This window comes from Antennarius striatus, chromosome 8 (genome assembly GCF_040054535.1).
Source record: "Antennarius striatus isolate MH-2024 chromosome 8, ASM4005453v1, whole genome shotgun sequence".
Classification (NCBI taxonomy): Eukaryota; Metazoa; Chordata; class Actinopteri; order Lophiiformes; family Antennariidae; genus Antennarius; species Antennarius striatus.
Genome location: NC_090783.1, coordinates 13,656,356 through 13,682,391, shown reverse-complemented (window position 1 = coordinate 13,682,391; position 26,036 = coordinate 13,656,356). Strand labels below are relative to the sequence as shown.

At 39.8% G+C, this 26,036-nt stretch overlaps 1 protein-coding gene across 2 annotated transcripts in view; it reads right to left on the bottom strand.

Moving 5' to 3' along the window:
• Positions 1–25,989, bottom strand: part of galnt7 (UDP-N-acetyl-alpha-D-galactosamine: polypeptide N-acetylgalactosaminyltransferase 7) — a 37,761-nt gene extending 11,772 nt beyond the window's left edge. The window contains exons 1-10 of one of the 2 annotated variants that reach the window (XM_068322682.1): positions 24,976–25,989; positions 14,798–14,909; positions 12,218–12,521; positions 10,631–10,797; positions 10,003–10,133; positions 8,700–8,779; positions 7,282–7,464; positions 4,906–5,023; positions 4,687–4,809; positions 4,176–4,291 (exon numbers count right to left, since the gene is read on the bottom strand). In XM_068322682.1, coding sequence (XP_068178783.1) covers positions 4,176–4,291; positions 4,687–4,809; positions 4,906–5,023; positions 7,282–7,464; positions 8,700–8,779; positions 10,003–10,133; positions 10,631–10,797; positions 12,218–12,521; positions 14,798–14,909; positions 24,976–25,098 — 1,457 coding nt within the window. In that variant the 5' untranslated portion in view covers positions 25,099–25,989. Of the gene's footprint in view, positions 1–4,175; positions 4,292–4,686; positions 4,810–4,905; positions 5,024–6,844; positions 7,028–7,281; positions 7,465–8,699; positions 8,780–10,002; positions 10,134–10,630; positions 10,798–12,217; positions 12,522–14,797; positions 14,910–24,975 lie in introns of both variants that reach the window. The other variant, XM_068322681.1, reaches the window with a different exon arrangement.
• Positions 25,990–26,036: the final 47 nt, after the last annotated feature.

Genomic DNA, 26,036 nt, shown 5'->3' with positions numbered 1-26,036 from the left:
TTATTTCTGACGCCAAATAGTTAGGAAATACTGAGATCAGTCAGTCAGTCAAACTTTATTAATAGAATTGTTGAAAGTTACTTATGTTTTGCTACGTAATCACCGGTGCCCCTACAGTTGGCTCTACCGTCTGAGAGCGGCTTTTTTTCAGTGATCATGTTTTTAACCAATATTAATATGAATATTAATCCATATATAAGACGAACCGGATTTTAAGGCGCGCTACGGGTTTATGAGAAGATTTTAGGCTTCTAGGTGCGCCTTATAGTGCGGAAAATACGGTGTGTGTGTATATATATATATATATATACACACATACACACACACACACACACATATATACATATATAGTGTGTCCTTGCGTCTGTGAGGCACGATCATCAGACAACGTGCCTCCCAGGGATGCAAGCTTTAAAAAAAAAAATCAATAAAAAAATCGAGGCTACCTCTTTCCGCGATATAATATTGGGAAGAGATGAACTTTCAGTCAACAAAAATATTCACAATTTATCAATTTCTCCATCTATATTTACAACCCGGAAATCACCATTGTGTTTTGATCTCACACGAGTTTCTCGTCTCAAGACTCATCTGCTTGTGGGTGCGTGTTTGTCTGCGTCTGTGTGTCTCCGCGGAGCACTGGCATCATGCCCGGAGTTTCCGCCGCGTCACGCCCTAAGCCAGCTGGGATAGACGAATGAAGCGGTTGTGACAATGACTGAATGAATAAAATCCACCGAACGGAAACACGACGTCTGCTCAATTTACACAATACAGTGAGAGAGCGATGAGTTAGTTTCACATTATCACAATTCCTCCAAAAAAGATGCAAAAATTGTTGAAAGTCTTGTTGTGCTATGTCTAGTGCAGTAGTTCTTAACCTTGTTGGAGGTACCGAACCCCGCCGGTTTCATATGCTCACTCACCAAACCCTTCTTTAGTAAAAAAAAAATTTTTTTTTTCAAATTTAAGACATAAGTATATGTTTTACTGGTGTATTGAATGAATTGTGCATTAATGTCACCTTTTTCAAATAACAAAACCAAGACAGTGCATGAACTCACATGAAATGGCCTACCTGGAAATCGGTGTGACTTCTGTTGTTATTGAGAAACCAGTTCAGGTATGCATGGCTTCACCTTGGCAAGTGGCACTCATGTCATTTTCACAGCAAAGTCCGTTTCTTTTGTTTTCCATGCAGCTTAAGGAAGTGTTCCTTTATTTTTGCCAGTGTGAGACTGGAGTTGCTCAACTTGACATTGCAAATCATGCAGAATGCTGGCTCCCATCACGTTCCATTCTACAGTACATGTACATTCATTCATTCATTTTCTGCCACTTCATCCGCCGTAGCGGGTCACGGGGAGCTGGAGCCTATCTAAGCTGGCACAGGGCGTGAGGGGGGGGACACTCCAGGCACGACGCCAGAGCACCGCACAGGGACATGTAAATTCACGTTGCACATGTTTTTTGCTCAACATACTGTAGTTACTATGAATTAAAGTATTAAGAAAGCAATCAGATGACGTATCATCATAACAGGCATAAGGCCCCGTCCACACGATGCCGGAACCTTTTGAAAACGCAACTTTTTTGTTGCATTTACGCCTTCCGTCCACACCATAACGCAGATATCCGAAACGAAAACCCAAGTTTTTGGCAACGCTGGCCAAGGGGGAATTATTTGAAAATGCTGGGTCTGCGTTGTCGTGTGGACGCCGTATCCGCAACTGTTTCTATACGGGGGGGTGTCCCTGTGATGAAAACCGCTGTGATGTCATGCATGTGACCCGTGTCTACACATACAAACGGAGCTAAAACCGGCTACTTTCTGATGTATAACACCTCCACGTCGAAGATGCGTCGATAAACATGCTTTGCACTTAAATATTTGAAAACTGAAGTGACAATGAGTGCTTTCCTGAATTAAAAACAAAAGTTGATGAAAAGAGACAGATATTACTGTGGACAGTATGGAAGAAGTATGCAGAAGAAGCCGAGCGAAAACCACAAAAATCTGAACATTTGTACTGCAATGGATGGGATTTTTTCCATGGGTGAGTCACAGCTATATGTCAGCAGTAGCACCCAAGACAAAATGTAGCTTACACGAAATTTACAAGAAGGCTTTGTCAGCTTGGTGCAGTGTCCACAGGAGAATACAGTGGTGTGAAAAAGTTTGGGCACCCCTGATAATTTTCCAGATTTTTCTTTATAAATCACTGGTTGTTGGATAAACAATTTCAAATATATTATATAGCAGATGAATACAGTGGCATTTGAGAAGTGAAATGAAGTTTAAAGGATTTACCAAAACTGTGCAATAATTATTTAAACAAAAGTAGGCAGGTGCATAAATTTGGGCACTTCAACACAAAACTTATATCAATATTCAGTAGAGCCTGTTTTTGCAGAAATAATGGCCTCTAAAAGCTTTCTATAGCTTCCAATGAGGGTCTGGAGTTTGGTTGAAAGTTTTTTTGACTATTTGTCTTCACAACCTTTCTCTAGTTCGGTTATTGTGATGGTTGCCAGCATGGCCAGGCTGCTTTAAATCACACCAAAATTTTTTGACAATATTCATGGCTATTCCAGAACATTCTACTTGTTCATCTGCATGAGTACCCTAATAAAATTTGAACCATGTTTAGGGTCGCTGTGTTGTTGACGTATCCAGCCCCGGCATAAATTCAGCTTTGTCTATGATTCCCAAACATTGTTTGCAAGAATCTGCTGATACGAATTCATGCGACCTACAACTCTAACAATATCACCAGAAACTACACTGGACACAAAGCCCAACAGCATGATAGAACCACCACCAAATTTTACTGTGGGTAGCAAGTGTTTGTTGTGGAATGCTGTTTTCTTCATCTACCTACGTACCACTCCTTGTTGTGTCCAAATAACTCAGTTTTAGTTCCATCAGTCCAGAGCAACTCATTCCAAAATGAAGCTTGCTTGTCCAAATGTGATTTAACATACCTCAAGCGACTCTGTTTGTGGCATGAGCCCAGACAAAGTTTCTTCCGCATCACTATTCCATAGAGCATCCCTTGTGCAAAGTGTGCTGAATAATTGAACAATGCACACTGACACCATTTGCAGCAAGATGATGTTGTAAGTCTTTGGAGCTGATCTGTGGGTTGACTTTGACTGTTCTCACCATTCGTCGCCTCCGCTTATCAGACATTTTTCACGGCTTGCCACTCCGGGCCCTAACTAGAACTCTGTGTTCTTTTATTTCCTCATTTTGTTTTTTACACTGGAGGCTGACAGCTGAAATATTTGCATTAGCTTTTTGCATCCTTACCCTAAATCGTGTTGTTGAACAATCTTTGTTTCCAGGTCATTTGGCAGTTGTTTTGAGGCTCCCCTGTTGCCATTCTTCATGGAAAATGCAAAGAATACAGCAACTTACAATTGGCCATCATAAATACCCTTTCTAGTGATTACCGTCAACTTTGTATGTAAGTCAAGGGTCAATGACCTTACTAAACAAATTGTGTTCCAATAATTAGTGCTAAAGGTATTCAAATCAATATAACAACAAGGGTGCCCATATTTATGTACCTGCCTACTTTTGTTTAAATCATTATTGCACTTTCTGTAAAACCTATAAACCTCATATTTCACTTCTCAAACATTAGTTAGTCTGCTATATTAGATATATATTTTATATATATATATATATATATGTATATATACATACAGTATATATGACACACACACACACACACAAGCGGGAACCTATTGAGTGAAAAGAAAAAGGGAAAAAACATTTTTATTTATTTCTAAAACTATTTTTTAGGAATGACCACCAGGCTGTAACATATTGATAAAAATAATATGTAAATTTCCTGTTTTTTTGTTTTTACTGAATCAGTTATGACATCGGTTTTTAATAAAATTGTTGAAATTACCTGTTTAGTTTTTATATTATAGGCAAAACTCAATCCTTGCATATACGGTTTACACACACACACACACACACACACACACACACACACACACACAATTCTGGGATTACGGTGATGTGTGATCACAAAAGGCAGGAAGATGGGACCCAACATCTATTGCAAACAAACAAACAAACAAACAGACATGCAAAGAATATATGTTTAGATAAGATAAAAGACCTTTATTGTCCCACAGTGGGGAAATTTGTGTTTCACCTGAAACGTTTAAGTCCACTGATGTCTCCATACGCAAGAGCAAGAGTTTCAGGACGACTGGCATAGAAATAGTCCTTATATTCATCCCACCATACCTCCACCACACGAACATAATTCTGCGCAGAAAACAAATCACTTTTAGGCTTCTTGTGAAATAAGTTTTGTATTTAGAAAAGTAATATAATTATGAGAATATCTATCGACTGTTACTGTGTATTGCATTACATTTAATAGGTGTACTGTAATTATTGTACACCTATAAACGATGGGGGGGAGCTGGCCATAACATAATTTAAAGACTTAAAAAATAATTTAAAAAACACCTATACAATAACTTCATATCACTTTTATTGTGTTATATTAACTTGAATGGCAATGATTCTTAAAATTATACAAAATAACATTCAACACTTATATAAATTTTTAGTTATGTCTTGGTGTATTTGCACGTTTGTTATGACTACCGAGTTTTATGAAATGGTTCTTGGCTTTTAAACCTGAGTCCATCTACCTTCAGAGTTGGAGATGATCCAACATGTGCTGGTGGAGGGTTGCCTTGCCATCCTTGAAGTCTGTAGATATGTCCAACACGGGAACATGGTACAAAGAGCAGCTGGCCACCGCACTGCCAGATCTATATTAACAGAAGAATTAAAAGAAGTCCAATACAAATGCCAAAATTAAAATATTATATTCATCCTCATTAAATAAAACAGGACTGTGTGTCTACCTTGTATGATATTTCAAAATTCTCTCCTCCCCATATTTGTAATCCTGGGTCATATAGGCCTAACTCAAAGAAGAAATCTCTCTCAATGGCAAAGAGACCACCTGCCATGGCAGGAGACCTATAAAAACAAAAGACAATTAACACACATTCAAATATGAAAAAAGGCACTGCAAAATTATTCTTTACATCAAGCAGGAAACTATGGCCAGAATTCATATAAAGTTCCAAAGTATAAGTATGTCTTCACCACATTAATGAAAATTTGCAACTGACTGATTCTGTGGCAAACTGTCATTTATGTATTTGCATAAATGAAATTGTGTAATTTATCATTTCATGAACTTACATTTCTACGCACCATGAATCGTAATGATAATTTCTATGCAAACCATGTCCTTTATTCAAAATTTATAACATTTATGTGTAAATATATATCCTGATACGGTAAGCGTAAGGAGATGGTTTTTTGTTTTGTTTTGTTTTCAAAATAGCTTGAAAAAATATCAGATCCAGTGACTAATTTCAATCCTGTATTTGTCAAAATGTGTAACCAAACTGATCAGTGAAGAGGACACAGATATTTTGCTCAAAATTTGACAGTATTTGTATGTAGTTTGTTAAATGACAGAAACTTTAATTTAGGTGCAGTTACTGTATATTTTTAATTAATGAAAATATGCATATATTTAGTCTGAAATTTGTGTTTGTATGTACTTAATATATTCACTGTAAAAGAGTTGAAGCTTGAATGTCAACCTTTCACTTGTTTGTATCGGTTGAGAGTTGAAATTATGGGCGCTCTATTATCAGCTTACATTTACAAAATGGTATTCCAAGGCGAGGGATGGGGCTATCTAGTTCTCAAATTAGAAGTGCCTTCTTCTTTCTTCTGCTGATATTAGACTATTTTGGAAATGATTTAAAGAAAATTTCTGGCCTTTTTGTAAATTTCACATTTATATGGTGCTGCTTTCCAGGTATCCATGAAAATCAATTAATATATTATCTACTTTTTTAGATGCAAGTTAAAATAAGTAATTTCAATCATAAACCTGACTTTTGCATTACCTAAATTTAAAATGCACTCAATTACGGTGATACACACATTAAGGAAACCACAGAGCACATGAGCTCAGACTGACAAGAGAAACAAAATCTGTGCAACAAAACAAGAAATTAGTGAAAGTATAGGGAAGAAAAATTAAGTAAAACACAATGAAAGAAAAGGTGACAGGGGGAAGGTGGGGGGTGAAGCTGTGCAATTCCAAACCCACCAGAGACGCCAAGCAAACACTTCATCACTCACATCATATTTAGTTTAGGAGCCAGAATTTCTCACTGAATCAAATGCTGCAATGCTGTCAAGGTTTAACTGTGATAATTCAAGTTGGCTAAAAGGAAAAAGTAGATTCCCAGGAAAACAGGAAGTGATTCACTGAATAGACCTAAACTATACCCAAAAATGTCATACTAAAAAGGTAGTAGTAGCTGTAAAGTCCGGCGAAACTTAAAAACAAACAACTCACAGCACACAGTAGCAATCAAACACCACGTAACTCCTGATACAAGAAGCTCTGAAGCACAAGTCTGAACGCTGGACAGTGGTCAGCCACTCACAAACAAATTGAAGTAGTAATGATTTGCAACTGCAAGATTCAAAAAATTAAGTTTTCCAAATGTAATTATGTGAAGTTTGTGTTGACGATCAGCTGTTGGTATACAGATAGGCTGCTCCTAATATTCGTGTTTTAAAGGTAAATGAACAGTTGTGCTGAGATGAGGTGCTTTTTGTATATTTGAAAACTTAAACTTTAAAATCAAGGATTTCTTCAAATTACAAGTGTTAATGTTAGGAATATAACTCGCATTTGTCCCAGTTAGTTGTGATATCTTGCGTTGACCCTGTCCAGATTAGTCACGAGGCATTACTTTTCTGTACCTATATGGCTCGGTACGAGTTTTTCGAAGTTTTTTCTCTCTCTCCCCCAAAGGAACTCTTTTCCAGAGCATGCTCCAATCCCAGGCTCCCCTAGCAAAGCCGTCTTCATCTCCTCCACCCTGGGGCTCGATGATGTACTTCTGGCCATGGATGGAATCGATCAGAGGCACCGTGCACACCGTTCTGACAGTGGGGGTAGGATGTATACCAGATACACAAAGGGGAGGGTATGGTGGGGTGGTACACATGCAGGAAAATAAAACAAGCAAATACAGATGGCCATGGCAGTGAACACACACAGACATAGGGCAGGATGACGGAGACCAAGACACAGTGAGACACATTCAAGGTTGGGACAGTTGGGATAAAGGGATGGGAAATGGAGACACAAACAGAACAAGGATGAGAGTTAGCATGCTGGCTGTTTGTATATGTACCGGTAGGGCTGGGTGGTATGTTTCCTCTTAGCCTTCTCTCTCTGGCTAAGTGGTACTCTCTTCCAGAGCAGGCTCCAATCCCATGCTCCTCTAGCCAGACCGTCCTCATCACCCCCCTGCTGAGGCTCCATAGTGTACTCATTACCATCTATATAGTCAATCAGCGGAACGGTACATACCGTCCTAAACACATACAACACACAAATGAAACGTGTCCATATTGAGAAGCATAAACCATGCTGAGAACTTTGATCAATGCCTGGTTCATTTGTTTATTTGACATTTACTTTTGATATACTGAGCTCAGAAATTTGTCTGGAATATAGAAACATAGAAAGATAGCATGACGGGCTCACTATAGCATGCCAGCACAGCTACCTGAGCCATTGTGCAATCCATGGTGAGGCTCGGCTGGCTGGTGCCTCACCGCAGGTCTTGTCTCCGTATTTCAGCGGTAAATGTGAAAACTTTTGATTTTGAGTAAAAATAGCCAAAAATTGATGACGTTAAACAGAAAATATCTTTATAATACACATCACTGGATAAATATAACCATTTAACTTATTTCTTCCATTTTTCATTTTTTTCTTTCATGTTGGCAGGTGGCAGGTGAGGCCGTGCCACCTGCCTCCCCCCTGACCGCACATCCCTGGCAGGCGGTAAAGAAAATTTAGACATCTGTAAAATAGAATCAACTCTCAAATCTCCATCAGTTAAAAAGAAGAACACCTAAATACAACAGATATCTGAAAGGGGTGCTGCTCAAGTAAAATGTAATAAAGATGTGTGAATGTTAAAGTACAGACATTGTAATAGAATACACCAATACTGATAAACATAAAAAAGTTAAATACTGTACATCCACAGTAGCTTTCAATATGCCACAATAGCTCCTTATTGATCCTATGTGGGGCAGATTCTATTTGACACAGAGGAACAAAAAGCAGTAGAAAGTACTGACGGATAATATGTAACTACAATAATAAAGATAACGTCCCCTTTTTGGGAAATAAACATCTTCATTTATTTATAAAATAAGAATTAAAAATAGAGTGTAGTGCACAGTTATGGAGATAGTCATTTACAATATGTTTACAGTGAGTGGATAAAAAAGTGCTCAGGTCTTCATGAAAAGATTAGTTATAAACAGGATGAAAATGTAGTAAAAACCTGACTGAACAGTCTACCCATATTTGTACCACAATCTCAAAACAAAATAACATTTAAGAAAAAGAAAGCAATAAAAAGTTGTGGTAAAAAGATGTGTGATGACAAATGGGCCATAGGCAAATAATAATCCAGTCTGCAAGCAACCTGTTTTTTTGGTTTTTTAAAAATTGTGGCCAGAAACTCGAAGTCATACACCGTTATTTCCACATGTGTGAGACTGACGAGTTTTATGGATGGATATGTATTACCTGTCTTTGGAAATTGGGGCAATCAGAGGAGGATACCAGTTGATTCCAACCTCACAATGAGCATCCAGGTAGATCAGTACCTAGAAAATAAATGTTTTTGTAACCTCTCTGTTCAAACACAATTACACTCTTTATAGCACAGTGCTGCAACAAAGATGCTTCCGTATCTCCTTTGATTACACTGAATAAAACGTGGTGTAATGTGGCTTAGTGTGGGAATGAAATTGCATGTGCCAAGTGGGACTGCATTTAACCTCCGCTACACATATGTAGGTTTACACACAACATTGAGGCACAACACGGTTGCAACAAACTTAACAACCTTGGTGCTTTAAACCCTTTCCTCAATTATCCTGCCCGCAAGTGTAATATTCCATGTCACTCTCCATGTAAGTCCTGACTACAGGTGTGGTAAACGAGGTGTCTGTGTCGTGAAATCCCAGCCATTGGCGTGATGAATAAATTGTGTGTATCAGAACAGAATTTATTTATTTATAAATTATTTTATGTTATATACTGATTTAATCCCCGAAGGGAAATTAGTGGCACACTCTGGTTAGCTTAATTTATCATGCATATATATGTGTGTGTGTGTGTACAGGCCCTGAACACACAAACACAAACACAGGGGGCCTGTGCTCATGCAGGGGGAGGTAGACTGGCGGGCAGCTCCTTCGTATGTTTTATGAGAAATGATGTAGAAATATCTCAGACAAAGTTGGAAAAATTGTTAGAGAATGACACATGGGCAGGTCTCCAGCATCGCAGACAACACGCCACCCGCTGCAGAGTGCAAGATCATATCTCTAGTTGCTGCCCATGAGGCTCCACTCACTAACAGAATGTTATACTCTCCTTGTCAGAGCTGCCCTTGACCACTCCTCTTCACCAACAGAGAACCAAAACTGGATGATTAATTTATACTGCCTTTCAATATAAACTTAATTTTTGCTGAAATTACATGATCAAATTTTTTTATGTGAAAGAAAAATATATTTGGAGCTTAACCAGAGAATTTGGTCAGTTTCTTTAAATAATTATCAAAGTTAAGATACTTTTCTGCATCCAGATTGGCTCAGGTCACATGGGGGAAATCATGTATAGTGGAGCAGCCACAGATGATATGTCATTGAAGAAAGCGTAACTGTCGGCTGATGATTGTGTTAAATGCTTGGTTTGACTAGAGGGGTAGAATTTGAATCCGATATTTGGTGGAAAATTAAAGTCACAAAGAAATATTCACACGATATTGACAGTGAATGTAGTCGGGAGTAGTAGCACTGTTTGGGTCATAATATGATACCTGTCCTTTAGTGGCCTTGTGGGCTCCTATGCTCCTGGCCTGGATCAGTCCTTCTCTCTTTTCATTTCTGAAGAGTTTTACCAGACCATTCCATTGCTTGATATACTCCTCCAAGCGCTCCTTCAGATGAACTGCACAGAGGAATGCATACACATAAACACATGGGATAGATTGTTAGTGAGACAGAAATAACTACATGTTAAACTCATACTTTGTAACCAACCAGCAGAGGTCATTGTCTGGTTGGTTACAAAGTAACCAACCAGACAATGTATATGGATTCAATAAAGTGAGTCTTGAAATTTTCTTTAAACAGTGTCAATTTAAATCTCATCATCCTCACTAACACTAAACATAGTGAGTGCTGACAGTCAATTAAACAGCCACAGACTGAATGATTTGCTGAACTGTTTGTGCTGTATAAACAATTATGAACCTTGCTACAAAATGTTACCTCACCATTGTAAAGAAGGTACGTTTTTAGATGCATAGCCAAACACAGGCACTTATGGAGCCCTATAATTATCGCTGACTATTTTCGATTGATGCTAACTTGTTGAAAAGATAATCACTATGCAAGATTATACTTTATTAACCCCGGCCAATATTGTTAAAACAGAAAGCCAACCTTTGTTGCTAAAATCATCTATCATGACAATCTCCGCCAGGTATTGTCTGGGAGTCCTCTTGATGACACTGTGGACTGTTCGCATCAGTGTAGACCAGCCTTCATTATGAAAGACGATCACCACACTGGAGGTCAGTAGTCTGTCATCATAATGCCAGAACTTACACCTGAAAAGACAGGGCAGCATTAATAGCAAATCCAAATGTTTGGTTCCAGTTAGAAATAATTCTACCATCTCTCTTATGAAACCATCTTGAACTTTCAAATGCTTTTTATATTTTAATTCCCCCTGTCTCGCCATTCGCACGATGTTAGGAAACTATGTACCACCGCCCAGGTCCTAATTATCAAAGAAAGACAAGCAGGGACGGGTCCCGATCATTATGGTTGTGCAAACAAAGGGAGGCAACCCATGTAATTTCTATGGGTCCTGCTGATCATAAAATTCACTGTAACAACTCTTACATGAATGACTTAAGAGTCATTAGTCATTCTATCAAGCTTTAGTCAGATTTCTTGACTAACCTCAAATAAGAAGTGATTACTTTAAATTATGCGTTGCTCATGAAGTTTACATTGCTAAATATGGTTTATCAGCTTGTCTATAGGTGTGTCTGTTTCTGTGTGTACGGGCCTCTACGATAAACAGTATGTGGTACATATATACAGTATATGATATGTGTGGAATATTTGAAGAGGAAAAAAAGTAATTTAATTTTGAAACGATTTATTAATTTATTTGTATTTTTATTTAAAGCCAAGGCAACCAAGCCAAAACTCAATGTCAGTACGCTCATTTCAAGAAGCCTTTATTTAATTTTAAGTAAACTTATTAATTCATTCATTGTCATGTACCGCTGCTGTATCCGCTGTAGCGGGTCACGGGTAGCTGGAGCCTATCCCAGCTGGCACAGGGCGTGTGGCGGGGGACACTCCGGGCACGATGCCAGCGCACCGCGGAGCCACATACAAAGACATACAAACACGCATACACACACACACACACATATACACTCACTCCTACGGGAAATTTGGGAAAGGCCAATCAACCTGAAGCGCATGCTTTTGGAGGTGGGAGGAAGCCGGAGAACCCGGAGAGAACCCACACGGACACGGGGAGAGCATGCGAACTCCGCATAGAGTGGGACTCGAACACGGACCCGCCGAGTTGTGAGGTGACAGCGATAACCTCTGTGCCACCGTGCCGCCAAGAAACTGTATTATTTTTACCAATTTTTGCGATTCCAACTGTTAGAATTCCAAACTGTGCTGCTTTTAGACCAAGTTCCAATTCCCCTTCCCCTCTTTACTTCTTGGCTTGCCTATCACTTCAGAATTTTGAAAAGTAGTTTATGAAAGTTAGATAGATTATACTCTTACAGACATGCAATTCCAATATGTTATCATAATGTCTGCAAAATGTTGAAGGGATCAAGCTTTTTTTTGTCTTTGTAGCACTTTGAGATTTTTGTAATGTAAAGTGCAATATAAATAAAATGTATTATTATTATTAAATAATAGTAATCTAGCACTGACATCTGATAAAAGAAATAAAATAAAGGACATTTCTGACATCGGTTAACTCACTCTTCATGACGTATATCACTGATGGTTCGGTCTAGTGATATCATGTCACTAGCCACCATGTTGAAGCCAAACTCCTTTATGGAAGCTTGGATGGCATCTTTGTATTCTGGACCCAGGACAAAGGGCTTAGCTTCCTCTCCAGGACCACCTGGGACACCTGGAGGCTCAGGTTCCTTGGGCTCCAAGTTTCCCAGGATGCCTTTCTTCAGAACAGGGTGGATGTAATCGTGAGTGTGAGGTTTAAATGTCACATATTGCTGCTGGATCACCCGATTCTGGTCAGGCTGAGGATGGTTGGCCACTCCTACAAACCAAAGTCAAAACATGATATAATACAATTCTGTATTATCATCTTAACATCTGGCATGAAGGTTTTTTCTAAGTACAGTGATACCTCTGTACTCGACCATAATCCGTTCTGAGGTGGTGGTTGAGCACCGATTTGTTCGACCACCGAAACCAATTTTCCCATAAGAAATAATGGAAAGTATTTTAATCCGTTCTTACCATTTAGAAAAATACCTAAAATATTATAAGAACGTGTATCTAAACAACAATGAATACGTAAATGTGCACAAGCAGTACATGATAAAGATAAAGCATTATAAACCATTTTGTATAATTTACTTTACGTTTTAGAGAGTGGTTGATGGCACTAGCGTCATCATGGAAGGGGAATCCCTTCCATGATGACGCTAGGTAACGCGCCTCCAGGGGTTTTCTCCCTTCTCTCTCTCTTCCGTGGAGGTGAATCTGGCTGGGCAGTAGCCTTCCTCTTTTCTTTAAGAAGGAACCTGTCCATTGTCAGTTGCTTCTGCTTCAAGATAGTGGAAATGGCTCGTACACCACTTTCATATTTTTCTATAATTTTCATACATCTTTGCGTACGTAATTTGCGTACGTAATTTGCGTACGTGTTACTCCGCTGGCGGTCTGAGTCGAACTGACGCTTACCCGCTGGCCGAGGAGCGCGTTCGGGTCGACTCGGCTAGTCGAGTACCGAAAATCTGTTCGGGGTCCGATACATTTTCTACTCGAATTTTTTGGTCGAGCACCGATTTGGTCGAGTATAGAGGCGGTCGAGTACAGAGGTATCACTGTAATTCATTCATTCATCGTATACCGCTTGTTCCACTTATGGCGGGTCGCGGCTGGACCCTAACCCAGCTGAAAGAAAAAGAACTACTCATACACAGACTCACACTTACGGGTAATTTGGAAATGATAAATTCATATAAGGGGCATGTTTTTGAAGGTGGGAGGAAGCTGGAGAAACTGGAGAGGTCACGCAGACACAGGGAGAAAAATTAAAACATCACACAGAGTGGGACTCCACAGCGCTACCTAATGCAGTACTGTGCAGCTGTTTATATGTAATTAAGTTATACAAATAAAACATATTAATTATCATGACAACTGACCATCCATCCATCCATGTTCTTGTAGACAAGACAACCGTAATTATGACATCCACAGCTGCTTCTTATGCTTTTTTGTGGTGGAGCCCATCCCAGCTGACCACGTGTGAGGGGTGGGGTACAGTCCGGACACATCGCCAGTGCAGTACGGAGCAACACAAAAGGCAAACAACCACTCACTCTCACAACTAAGGTCAATTTGGATTGATCAACCCACTTTTTTGGAGGTGGAAATAAGCAAACCAGAACAGAATTTACACAGACATGAGGAGAACATACAAACTCCGCACAGAAAGGATTTGAGCCCTAAACCTTCTTGCTGTGAGGCAAAAGTACTACCCCACTGTGCCACCATGGTGCCCGACAACTGACCATATATATATATATATATATATATATATAAAAATGGAAAAGATGCCAGATCCTAAATGGGGAACCAAAACATCTCCACTGCTCATTATTTTCTGGACCCTGTGAAGGCCTTAATTTATTCTCCTCCAGTGGTACTTAACAGACAGGACATGGATCAAACTTACTCTAACAAAGTCATTGTTATGGACATACGTGTTATCGCATCACATTGCTAAAAGCTGGCAGGCTTACAGAAAGTTCTGAATGAAAACATTGCAACTGTAAAGGCAAAAAAAAAACGACCTGCAAGGAGCTTATTAAGCGGTCAGAAGATTAATGAATGAGCATTGCAACTATGTGCAACTTTCAACTCATCTCGCTGTGATGCTCCATTATAGTCACTTTATTTTTCTATATACAGCATCTGTCATCAAACACAATGCCAAAGTGAGTCTTGTAAAACAACTATGAATCCCACATGTAAAAAAAAAAAGTCGAAGAAGACGAAGATGCAACAAATACTCACTCTAATTTTTCAGCCTTGTTAGCTGTAAAGATAATTGCAAGCAAACTTGATGCTGACCTATACATTTGCTAACCATCCATCTATATTGCAGATAATGCAAGAGGGCAGCATCTATATCCGGGATGTTTTTGGCTTAATTTGTGCACAGTGAAAATAGCAATACATTGCTCATCTTCACAACTTTTCACACTTTGACTCCTGCATTATCCAAAGCAAAGAAAAACCTGAGTCTTCTTCTAGATAATATCAGAGCAGTCTGATAATAGTTACAAGAATGAAACTAACCATGTTTGAGCCTGACAGAGTTAAGGTCAACCTCCACCCCTTCCACATGTGGCCACGGCACAACAGGCTTAAACTGATCTGGTAGGTCTCCTTTGGGCAGCAAAGTGTCATCCTGTTTGGAGGGATACAACAGAAAGTATTGTGTATTACATAAATGCAGCACTATATCACATAAAACCACTGATTAAACAGTAGAACAAAGAAGGGACTGATAAATAATTCAACATTATGATTTTCGGTGATTTACAGTGCACAATTGGACACAACAAATTTGGTTGAACACAAAGCAGCTGCACGCTTCATTTTAAAAGATTATTTACGCCTAGTAAATGACTAACACCATCTCTAAAAGAAGAACACAGCTCCATCAGGAACACTGTGGTGCTGCTTCATAAATAACACTAGGATCATTTTAATGAACTTAAAACCTATTTATGAGTATTACTCTAACTCTTCCAGACAAATTAAGGCCCTATCCCAATTAGTCCCAATACTTGCCCCTAACATAGTTTTGTGCACTTCTATGCAGGACAGTGAGTCTCACCTCTTTAAAAGGAGCGTGGGGTATTGGTCTGCCACAAAATATTGTATTACAGGTACTTTATGTCTAGAGTTAAGTCTTCTATTTGTTACAGAATAACTATACAGTGCACCCCCGTTCCTTGCGTTAATGCGTTCCAGGAAGCACTCGCAATTATTAAATTCCGCAAAAGTGACAATATTCTTATTATTTATGCTAATTTAAATGTATATGAATCCTCCCCATACTGATATTAAACCATCTTCTATCTGTATTACCTTTTCCCACACTTTGATAGACTGTTTAAAGCACTTTTGTGTCTCACATAAGTCCAAGACTCACAGAACTTGGCGCGCCTCCGGATGCTGTCTGCCAATAAAATGTGCGTACTGTATCACGTGACTGCCTACCAAAAATACGTGACAAGGTGACGTTGCGAGCGTTGATGCGCAAATGTGCGAGGGCGCACTGTACAATAGATCAATCTTTGCAATTCTACTAACTATTACTCTTGATATTCTAATATTTTATTCATTCATTCAACCTCTATATCCGCTTCATCCACTGTGGCGGAGTCACGGCGTGCTGGAGCCTATCCCAGCTGACGGAGTGCGAGGAAAGGGACACAGTTTGACGCCAATTTGGGACTGGCCAACTCACCTAAGATGCATGTCTTTGGAGGTGGGAGGAAGCCGGAGAACCCGGAGAGAACCCACGCAGACACAGGGAGAACATAGAAACTTCGCACAGAGCAGGACTCGAACCGGGCACCACCTTGCTATGCAGCGATAGCGCTACCCACTGTGCTATCCCATATTATTTTACTGTATATTAAAACTTGTTTGACAATAACATACAATTAAACATATGAATAGGTCTCTATGGTTTCATTGTATAATTCTTTTATGTCATATGATTTTCTCCAAACTTTATTTTTATGACTACTTTTAAAGCCAAATAACCTGCCAGTACACTGGACTCACTGGTAAACTCAGCTCATTTCTCTAAGGTCACTATTTCAGACTACCGGAAAATTAATCGAAGCTTAGCCTGATGACTAAAATAAGCTTGTCTTATTTTCTTTTTTTAACAAATTAGATTTTATTGTTGAATCATTTTTTAATTTTTTTAAGATGGTAAAATTGCAAGATTTGTGTTAATAACTTCATGAATGTCAAAAATAACAAAGCAAAAATGACTGACATCATCTTAACATCTAGTATAGGTCAGGTCTGATCTGGATGACAGTCATCGTCTGGATCTGGTAATACAGAGAGTTTAAACCACAGGATTTGTAGAAAAAGTGAGAAACCAAATGATAATGACACACTTGAAAAGACATCAGATTATACTGTGGCTAAATCATTATGGGCATACCTACAAGCTTGTTTTCCTCATTATTTTCTTTGAAAGGTTTGAAAATTACTGTGTGGGGTAAGACCCAATTTCATCAAAGCTCCATAAATAAAGCTCCATAAAGGCAGCGACACTAACAGACTTAAAAGGCTAATAAGGAAGGCTGGCTCCGTGATTGTCTGTAGTCTGGACATTGGAGGCTGTGGTAGAGAGGAGGACTCTGAATAAACTGTTACCCATCATGGATAACCCCGCCCACACTCTCCAACACACACTGGACGGACAACGGAGCTCCTTCAATAGACTACTACAGCTCCGCTGTTGAAAGGACAGGTACAGGAAGTCATTCCTGCCACAAGCCATTGGTCTGCTCTATACAACATCTCTAAATATCAGATAAAGTTCCACCAGTCTGAGGTTTTAGATATGGCTCTCATTTGGTCCTGTGTGTGGCCACAGAGTGCCACACTTGTTTATAACTTAATGCTTGCCATGCTTGGGTACTATTATTATTGTTAACATTTTTTATATTTTTTATATTATTATTCCCTTTCCCTATTGTCTTGAATTTCTTCAATGTACATTTTCCCTGTTTCTGGCTGTTCTTATATTTAACATTTAAATTTCCTAGTTTGGGATAAATAAAGTATATCTAAATCTCCATTTCAAACAAAATTGCGTACAATAAGCTGCACAATCCATATCCAGATTGCAAACATAGCTTTTTGGAATGTGAAATGTCACCATGCATCTGGTGATTCTGTAGTCCAAACAAGCAACACATTGTGTTTAAAAGTTCAAAATATCTACAGGACAATCAGTGATGTTTCTTGATGCTCCTGGTCAAACCAAATATGGAGTAGTTGGTCATGTAGAGGGTGATCTGTTGCCATCAAATTTCATCAACTTGTAACACTGAATACAGGAAGTGTAAGCAACTGGTTTGACATCAATTGTCAGGATGTATGTTCTCATAATTTGTTCTTTTAGAACACCATTCCAATGTACAAACCATAACAGGTATTTTTTAAAAACCTTTCTTGTTACATGCCCAGTTTCAGTTGGCCAGTTTTTTTCATAAACCTAAAACAGATACACAATGGAGTTCATTTCAGCAATAGAGGGATGTTACATGAAATTTTATGTGCATGGAAAAAAATACTGCAGTATTTTTGCTGTAAAAACACTATATTTCTAAAAGTATTCACTCACCCATCCAAATAATCAGAATCAGGTGTTCAAATCACTTAGTCAGACGTCAAGAAAACTTGTCTCTTCAGACCCAAATATGGTAATCCATGAGCTGTGGATACCAACTGTCTAAACCACATGTGTCAAACGCAAGACAAGAGCATAAAAGGTCAGAGTGTCTAAAAATAAAAAGGTCAAAAGTGTTGACCAAACACTTCATTTCCTGCAGTAATTAAACCCATTTTAACTCTGACAAAAATATTTTGAACAAAGTTGATGTCCTCACTTATGTTTGTTATTTTTCTTTATTCACTTCGATAGTTTGATCCTTGATTGATGGGAGTTATGTGGGCTTCATAACCTGACAAATTAAAAGGATTTATGTTATACCAGGGCAATGAGCAAACATTTGCAATCTGTGCAACTGTAATGTTTGTAAATTGAATAAGTAATAAATTCAGAGTTATTTTACATTAAGGAGTAGTTACATTTATTTTACATTACAGAGTTACAATTATTTACATTTATAAGTTACATCTGGCCCTTTGAGGACAGCCATTATGCTGATGTGACCTTTGGCAAAATGAGTTTGACACCACTGGTTATAAGTCTGTATGTGGTAAGCAGTTGGCTGCGAACATCAACAACACCCACCTGTGCAACAATTTCAGTCGTGACATTTCCTTGCTCCTCAATATTCCACAGTCAACTGTCAGATCTAATATGAATGTAGCCGCAAGAGGACACAAGCCAATGTCTTATTGTGCCGGTCCCAAGCCCGGATAAATCCAGAGGGTTGTGTCAGGAATGGCATCCGGCGTAAAACCTTTGCCAAATCAAAAATGCGAATCAAACCTATGACTTCCACACCGGATCGGTCGAGGCCCGGGTTAACAACGACCGCCATCGGCGCCGGTGGAAATTGGACAACTGTTGGTCAAAGAAGGAGAGGAGGAAAGTGTGCCAGTAAGAAGAGAGAGAAGAGGAACGCCAAGAGTATAGGACAGAGTAGGGATGTTGAATGTTGGAACTATGACAGGAAAAGGTAGAGAGTTGGTTGACATGATGCAGAGGAGGAAGGTAGACATACTGTGTGTCCACGGGACCAGATGGAAAGGTAGCAAGGCTACAAGTTTAGAAGCAGGGTTCAAGTTGTTCTATCATGGTGTAGATATGAAGAAAAATTGAGTAGGAGTTATCTTGAAGGAGGAGTTTGTTAGGAATGTCCTCGAGGTAAAAAGAGTTTTAGATAGAGTGATAAGTCTGAAGCTAGAAATGGAAGGTGTGATGTTCATTGTTGTTAGTGGGTATGCTCCACAGGTAGGATGTGAGCTGGAGGAGAAGGAAAAATTCTGGGTGGACTTTGATGAGGTGATGCAAAACATACCTAGAAGTGAGAGAGTTATCATTGGTGCAGACTTCAATGGACATGTTGGTGCAGGTAACAGAGGTGATGAGGAGCTGATGGGCAGGTTTGGTATCCAGGAGAGGAACGCAGAAGCACAGATGATAGTTGACTTTGCAAAAAGGATGAAAATGGCTATAGTGAATACTTTCTTCCAGAAGAGATAAGAACATAGGGTGACCTATAAGAGTGGTGGTAGGAGCATACAGGTAGGAGCACACACCGTCTACATATTATGTAGACGGTGTAATCTGAAGGAGATCAGTGACTGTAAAGTAGTGGTAGGCGATAGTGTAGCCAAACAGCATAGGATTGTGGTGTGTAGGATGACTCTGGTGGTGAGGAAGATGAAGAGGCCAAAGACAGATCCTTTGCTTGCGCCAGCCATTCGCCACTTCGACATAGCCGAAGTAAAATCCAAATTGGCTACAAGGTTTTTAGACTGTCTAGCCACAGTGGCGTTGTTATTTTTACGGAAAAAAGGCTAAAACTTAAAACTTTGTCGCTCGCTAGCGGCACTCGCTATTTCCGCTAGCGAGTGGCGCTAGCTATTTCCGCTAGCGAGCAGCGCTAGCTATTTCCGCTAGCGAGCGGCGCTAGCTATTTCCGCTAGCGAGTGGCGCTAGCTATTTCCGCTAGCGAGTGGCGCTAGCGCTGCTATTTCCACATGCCGACGGAATTTAGCCGAAGCATGCCGACGGAAATAGCCAAAGTGACCTGAACGCTCCTGATCCCGATGTAATCGGGTCATGACCTCCTCTCGTCCAATGAAAAACAAAATATTGTTTCTTTACAAGCTGAACCCACGAATTTGTGTACAACAAGGCGAGGACGATCGATCAAAAGAATCCAGTGTTTTCTAGTAGAGTTTGTGTCAAAGTCCTCATTAATAAACAAATGGTGAATGCTGAGAGGGGGGAGGAGTGGTGACAGACCGATCAGAAGGTAAATGAAAGATATTATCAATATTTGTTTGTAGTCTTAGACTTTTGATACCTATGACCGGCAGGACTAACCAGCGATGCATGTAAATGTGTATTCACCTAGCTTGCTATTTTCATGCTTTTTTAAATTGAAATGAAAAATCGTGTTGTTGAATTTAAAAAAAATAAAAAAAACTATGGATACCAATAGTGTTGGTGGTGGTCAAAGTTAAAATGTCTTGTACTCTAAGTAAAACTTACAAGTAAACATTGAGTACTATTTTGTATGACTGTATCTTCACATAGTGAATGCAAGTTTTCAATTGTTGAATCTCACATTCATACCTGCATAAAGTAGGACAAAAATAAAGATAGTTAAGCTTTAACTGTTGACTTAAGTGTATTTTTGTAGGTAAATTGAATAGAAGATTTTGTCCTCAGAATGCACCAGAGTGCAGGAAAACAACCCCATTTTCTAAAACATTTCCCGGGGCACCCCCCCTGACTCCCCCAGGGGGGTTGTCCCCCCACACACCCCTCGCAACAAGCGTCGGTCGTCCGCGCACTACACCGCTGTCTTGGACACAGAATGTGACTATTTGTGGCTTGCTCAATTCTTCTACACTGAGCCACAGTGGCTTAGTCATACTAGCTCCTAGTGCAAGCCCAGACAGCAGAGGACAAGATGGTGGAAGATGAAAAGAGAAGAGTGGTGAATGACTTTTAGGAAGGAGTTAACACAGGCTCTGGGTGGTCAGGAGGTGCTGCCAGATGACTGGACAACTACAGCTAATGTGATCAGGGAGACGGGTAGGAGAGTACTTGGTTTGTCATCTGGAAGGAAAGTAGATAAGGAGACTTGGTGGTGGAATGAGGAGGTACAGGAGTGTATACAGAGAAAGAGGTTAGCTAAAAAGAAGAGAGTAGACAGGAGTACAGGGAGATGCAGCGTACTGTGAAGGTAGAGGTAGCAAAGGCCAAACAAGGGGCTTATGATGACATGTATGCTAGGTTGGACAGTAAAGAGGGAGAGACTGATCTATACAGGCTGGCAAGACAGAGAGACAGAGATAGGAAGGACGTGCAGCAAGTTAGGGTGATTAAGGATAGGGATGGAAGTCTATTGACAGGTGCCAGTAGTGTGATGGGAAGAGTACTTTGAAGAGTTGATGAACGTGGAAAATGAGACAGAACGAAGACTAGAAGAGGTGACTGTTGTGGACCAGGAAGTAGCAAAGATTAGGCAGAATGAAGTGAAGAGGGCACTGGAGGATGAAGAAGTTTGTAGAGGTTTGGAAGTGCCTAGGAGAGGTGGCAGTAGAGTTTCTGACTAGGTTGTTCAACAGATAGTGAGAAGATGCCTGAGGAATGGAGGAAAAGTGTGCTGGTGCCCATTTTTAAGAACAACGGAGATGTGCAGAGTTGTGGCAACTAGAGGAATAAAGCTGATGAGCCATACAATGAAGTTATGGGAGAGAGTAGTGGAAGCTAGACTAAGGGCAGAAGTGAGCATTTGTGAGCAGCAGTATGGTTTCATGCCAAGTAAGATTACTACAGATGTAGTATTTACTTTTAGGATGTCGATAGAGAAGTACAGAGAAGGCCAGAGGGAGCTGCATTGTGTTTTTGTAGATCTGGAGAAAGTTTATGACAGGGTGCCCAGAGAGGAACTGTGGTATTGTATGAGGAAGTCTGGAGTGGCAGAGATGTATGTTAGAGCGGTGCAGGACATGTATGAGGACTGTAAGACAATGTTGAGGTGTGCTGTAGGTGTGACAGAGGAGTTCAAGGAGGAGGTGGGACTGCATCAGGGATCAGCTCTGAGCCCCTTCTTGTTCGCTATGGTGATGGACAGGCTGACAGACGAGGTTAGACAGGAATCTCCATGGCCTATGATGTTTGTTTGAGTGGTTGTTTGTCTTTCATATGGCTCCGTGATGCACTGGCGACACGTCCGGAGCACACCAAGCTTCTCGCCCGTAGTTTTTTAGTATAGGCTCCAGCAACTCCAGCAAAGTGGAGGAAGCGATAAACAATTATGGCCGTCTTGACTACAAGGAGATGGATGAATTGAGTGATGATTTTTTCCATTTATAATGATTAAATCTCAAAACATTAGACATTAAAGGTCCCATATTATGCTTTTTTAAATTCATGTCATGTTTTAATTCAGCTGCCAGATGTCCAACTACACAGTATTTGAAATGTCTCGCCCCATGGTCCTCAATATCTTTGACTGAATGTTGAAAAATCCATTTCCACTCTCTAACGCTGTTTTAATGGGGCGTAGCTCTCAGCTCCCTGTCTCTACCCCTCCCCCTCTGAGCCTTCTCTATCTCCCTTCCCCCGCTTAACTGACCAATCAACACTGCCGTTCCCCACGCATTCACGTGCGTTTGTTTACGTGAGCCACTAGAACACGCCTGCATTAAAGATCGATTGATCGCCAAGGTCTGGAGCTTTTTTAACTTTCAGTAACTTCGCAGCTACATATTTCGCTCAGATTCTTCTCGTGTTTTACACTCATTTTTCATGACATAACGGTTGATGTTTCGGTGCTAAGCGTGGACCTGCTTCCTCAGTCTTTGCTGAACAAATACTTGTGGCTCACGGTGTAAACATGATCAGACCGGCCAGTGAGATAATTACATCCAGCTTCAAAGTGATGTATTGTGATTGTTAAAGCTGTGTTTTATCCGAAAGACGTGCTGGACAATGACAATTTGTGGATGACACGGGAGTTTAACTAACAAACTAACACAAACTAATGAAATATGGGATTTTACCGGTAAGACCAAGTTTTTCGCTTGTATTCTCACGTGTGAGTTTGTGTGTGTATACCGTATAGGTGTGCAAGCATTTGGAGTTAAAAGTAATTTCCCTACGAGAATTACTAATAGATTTATTTACTTGATTGTTTTTCTATACACACACACACACACACACACACACACACACACACACACACACACACACACACAACTGAAGTGAACCTAGTTTGCCAAATGCTAACGGAGTTCAACAGCTTATGAGCAACTTTCAGTGTGTAGCTCTGAGCTAGGACATTACCGCACAATGCTACCATAGCCTGAACGAACTCCCCCCTCGGGGATGGCCACGCCCTTGGGCATGTTAACCAATCAATATTGTCAGTCGTCAATCACATGGCCAATTGCTTAAATGCCATTTGTGACGTAAATTACCTCACCAATGGCCATACTAGCAAAATCTGATCGTTTTGATTCAGTCTGGGCCACAAATTCCTAAAACTCCAAATATCTATTGATGCAGGAAGCATTTGTTTACCATAGTCTGAGAGTTGGTCAGGTTAGGGAGGACCACTATGTATATGTAGAGAGCTGAAAATGTGTGTTTTTCATAATAGGAAAATCACACTTTTGCAAGCAGCCTGCATCTTAAAATATTTTAAGAATCTATTTTATTCTTTTATTTCTCTTAAATGGTTAGTGTTCTTTTTCTTACAGAATAACTAAAATTATTTTGCAAATGTATTAGCGAGTATCAACTATATTATTTGGGAGACATTGGTTGACAGTTTATGTTTAAGATTAATAGTTTGACATTACATGTCATACAATTTAACACATATATAGGGTCTACATCCGCACCTTCCCCACCTATATATTTGAAAGAGCTCACTTGAAAACCTCACGTTGTCACGCTTCCAGCATCTACCCGGAAAACATAGTGGTTTATATTCTTCAATTGTGACAGACCTCAAGTTGTCGTGTGGGGAACCCCGACACTTTATCACCAGGACCGAACTTACGAAGCCGGATGGCCGGATACCCGGACCGTAACGCCGTCGCAACCTTCGTCTCTGCCTTCGTCCATCCCACACACACGGAGCCGTTACGGCTTCGTCAGACACAGCAGTTTGTTTTGTTGTGACGGCGTAGAAAAAAAACCCCGAAGTCTGATATTAATGTTTTATCGTGGAATTTTCACAGGTTCCCACTAGTGTATAACATCATTGTATAATTATTTCATCTTTACTTTCAACTGTTTCCCCTTAAACTTTGCCTTTGTGACTGATTATTGTTATGCAAAATATCAAATAATATAGCAACACACCAGTGAGTCAATGGTAAAATCACCCCGCACCCCTCTCCCCATCGGGTCAGTGTAAGAATAGGGGTCAAACAACTGAAGGTGCGCCTGGCCAGGGCCAGGCTACACGGTAGTGGTAACTTCCATAGTAACTGATCTTAAACTCTGTTAAAACTTGGTTCATAAAGCTACTAACCATTACTGAAGCATAAATTGTCAGACAGACTAGATGTACCAAAAGTATGACTGAACACTTGGCAACTGTTTAACGTCATAGTTCCGCGTTGGCAACGTCCCAATGACGATGCCACGCGGATGTGTAACCGGAAAATGATGTGTACGGCATAGGAATACGATAATAATCAAATCCTGAGAATCAATGTTATGCAGTTAAATGTGTCAAGAAGGACGGAGGAGCTAACTACTAGCTAATCTCCTTGACAACCACAAACTGTAAAGCTATTTAAACCGATTGAAGATTTTTGTCACGTTTATTAGTTTTTGCAGTTAAAGACACGTATAGCTGACACTACGACTCTTATGTCATAATCAGCAATCACCCAGAATTTTATTTATGCATCAATTAGTATTTATGTATAACATAATTTATTGGGTACCGAGTTATGTTAGCCTTAAGAATGGTTACGTATTAGTTAAGTTAGTTTTCTATGACGGACACTTGTAGTTAACCGGTTTATTGAGGACAACTTACGCGTTTTCCAAAAGGGTTTTCATCGTTAGGTTTTGGCGACAAGGAAGACCAGAGTATCACCAAACCAAGGAACGTCCCAATGACAAACAGACTCCGTAGAATAAATCCTACTTTTAACCTCATCTTTGAGAATCTCCGCTAGCAGGGTTGCAATGCAAATAGCTAAACTACGTTAGCCGCTGTAGCATCCACGGAGGGCTAACCGGTCGACAGGATGGCTACGTGGCTAACGACTAGTTAGCTACTGATGTTGCAAGTTTCTAGAGAGTATAAACTCTCCGACGAGTAAGTGGTACGATCTTGTGTAAAATTTTTGATCCGTACTCCACCGAGGCAGCGAATTCTGCTCCTTTTCTGATTCGTATCCCTGTTTCCTTCTTGACAATTCGCCTCCCTGACCTGCTACTGCTGACACTGTTCGAACGTCTCAGCACCTCTGAAGTGCATTAGCTCTTCCTAGCGGAGACGGAGCCTGTAGTGGAATTAAATAGTTGAGCTCGGGGAATTACAATGTCTGATGAACTGATTATTACTCTGGAATATTTTTAATATTTTTCATCGCAACTGCAAATACTGAAACTGTCATCTCTTGATATGCTCACAGACTTTACAACAAATGCCGTTGTATGTATATCGATATATATCTCCAAAAGTTCTACATCTTGAAGTAAGCAAGCCTGACTGAACTCGTTTTTCCAAAAATAACTAATAAAATAATCATAAACATGTGATCCAGTTATCATATTATGGGGGTCACACTGTAGGACTGATGCTCTAGATGCAATGGCATAATTGGGGAAACCGAGCTACCATGGTGCATGTTTGTGCTCTTTTTCTCAATGCTGTCTAATTTTTTGTATCAAATTGTGTGTGTATATGGGTGTTTGAACTTTTAAAGCTTAATATATTCTCAAAAAACATAATGCTTAATTAACAAAATTCATCATAAGTCAGTTGTCCTTTTCAGTAAAAAATTACCTTACAAGGAAAAATAATATTCAATAAATATCACAAATGATCATGCCTAATGCTAATGATATCAACAGAAAGTAATGCAATTT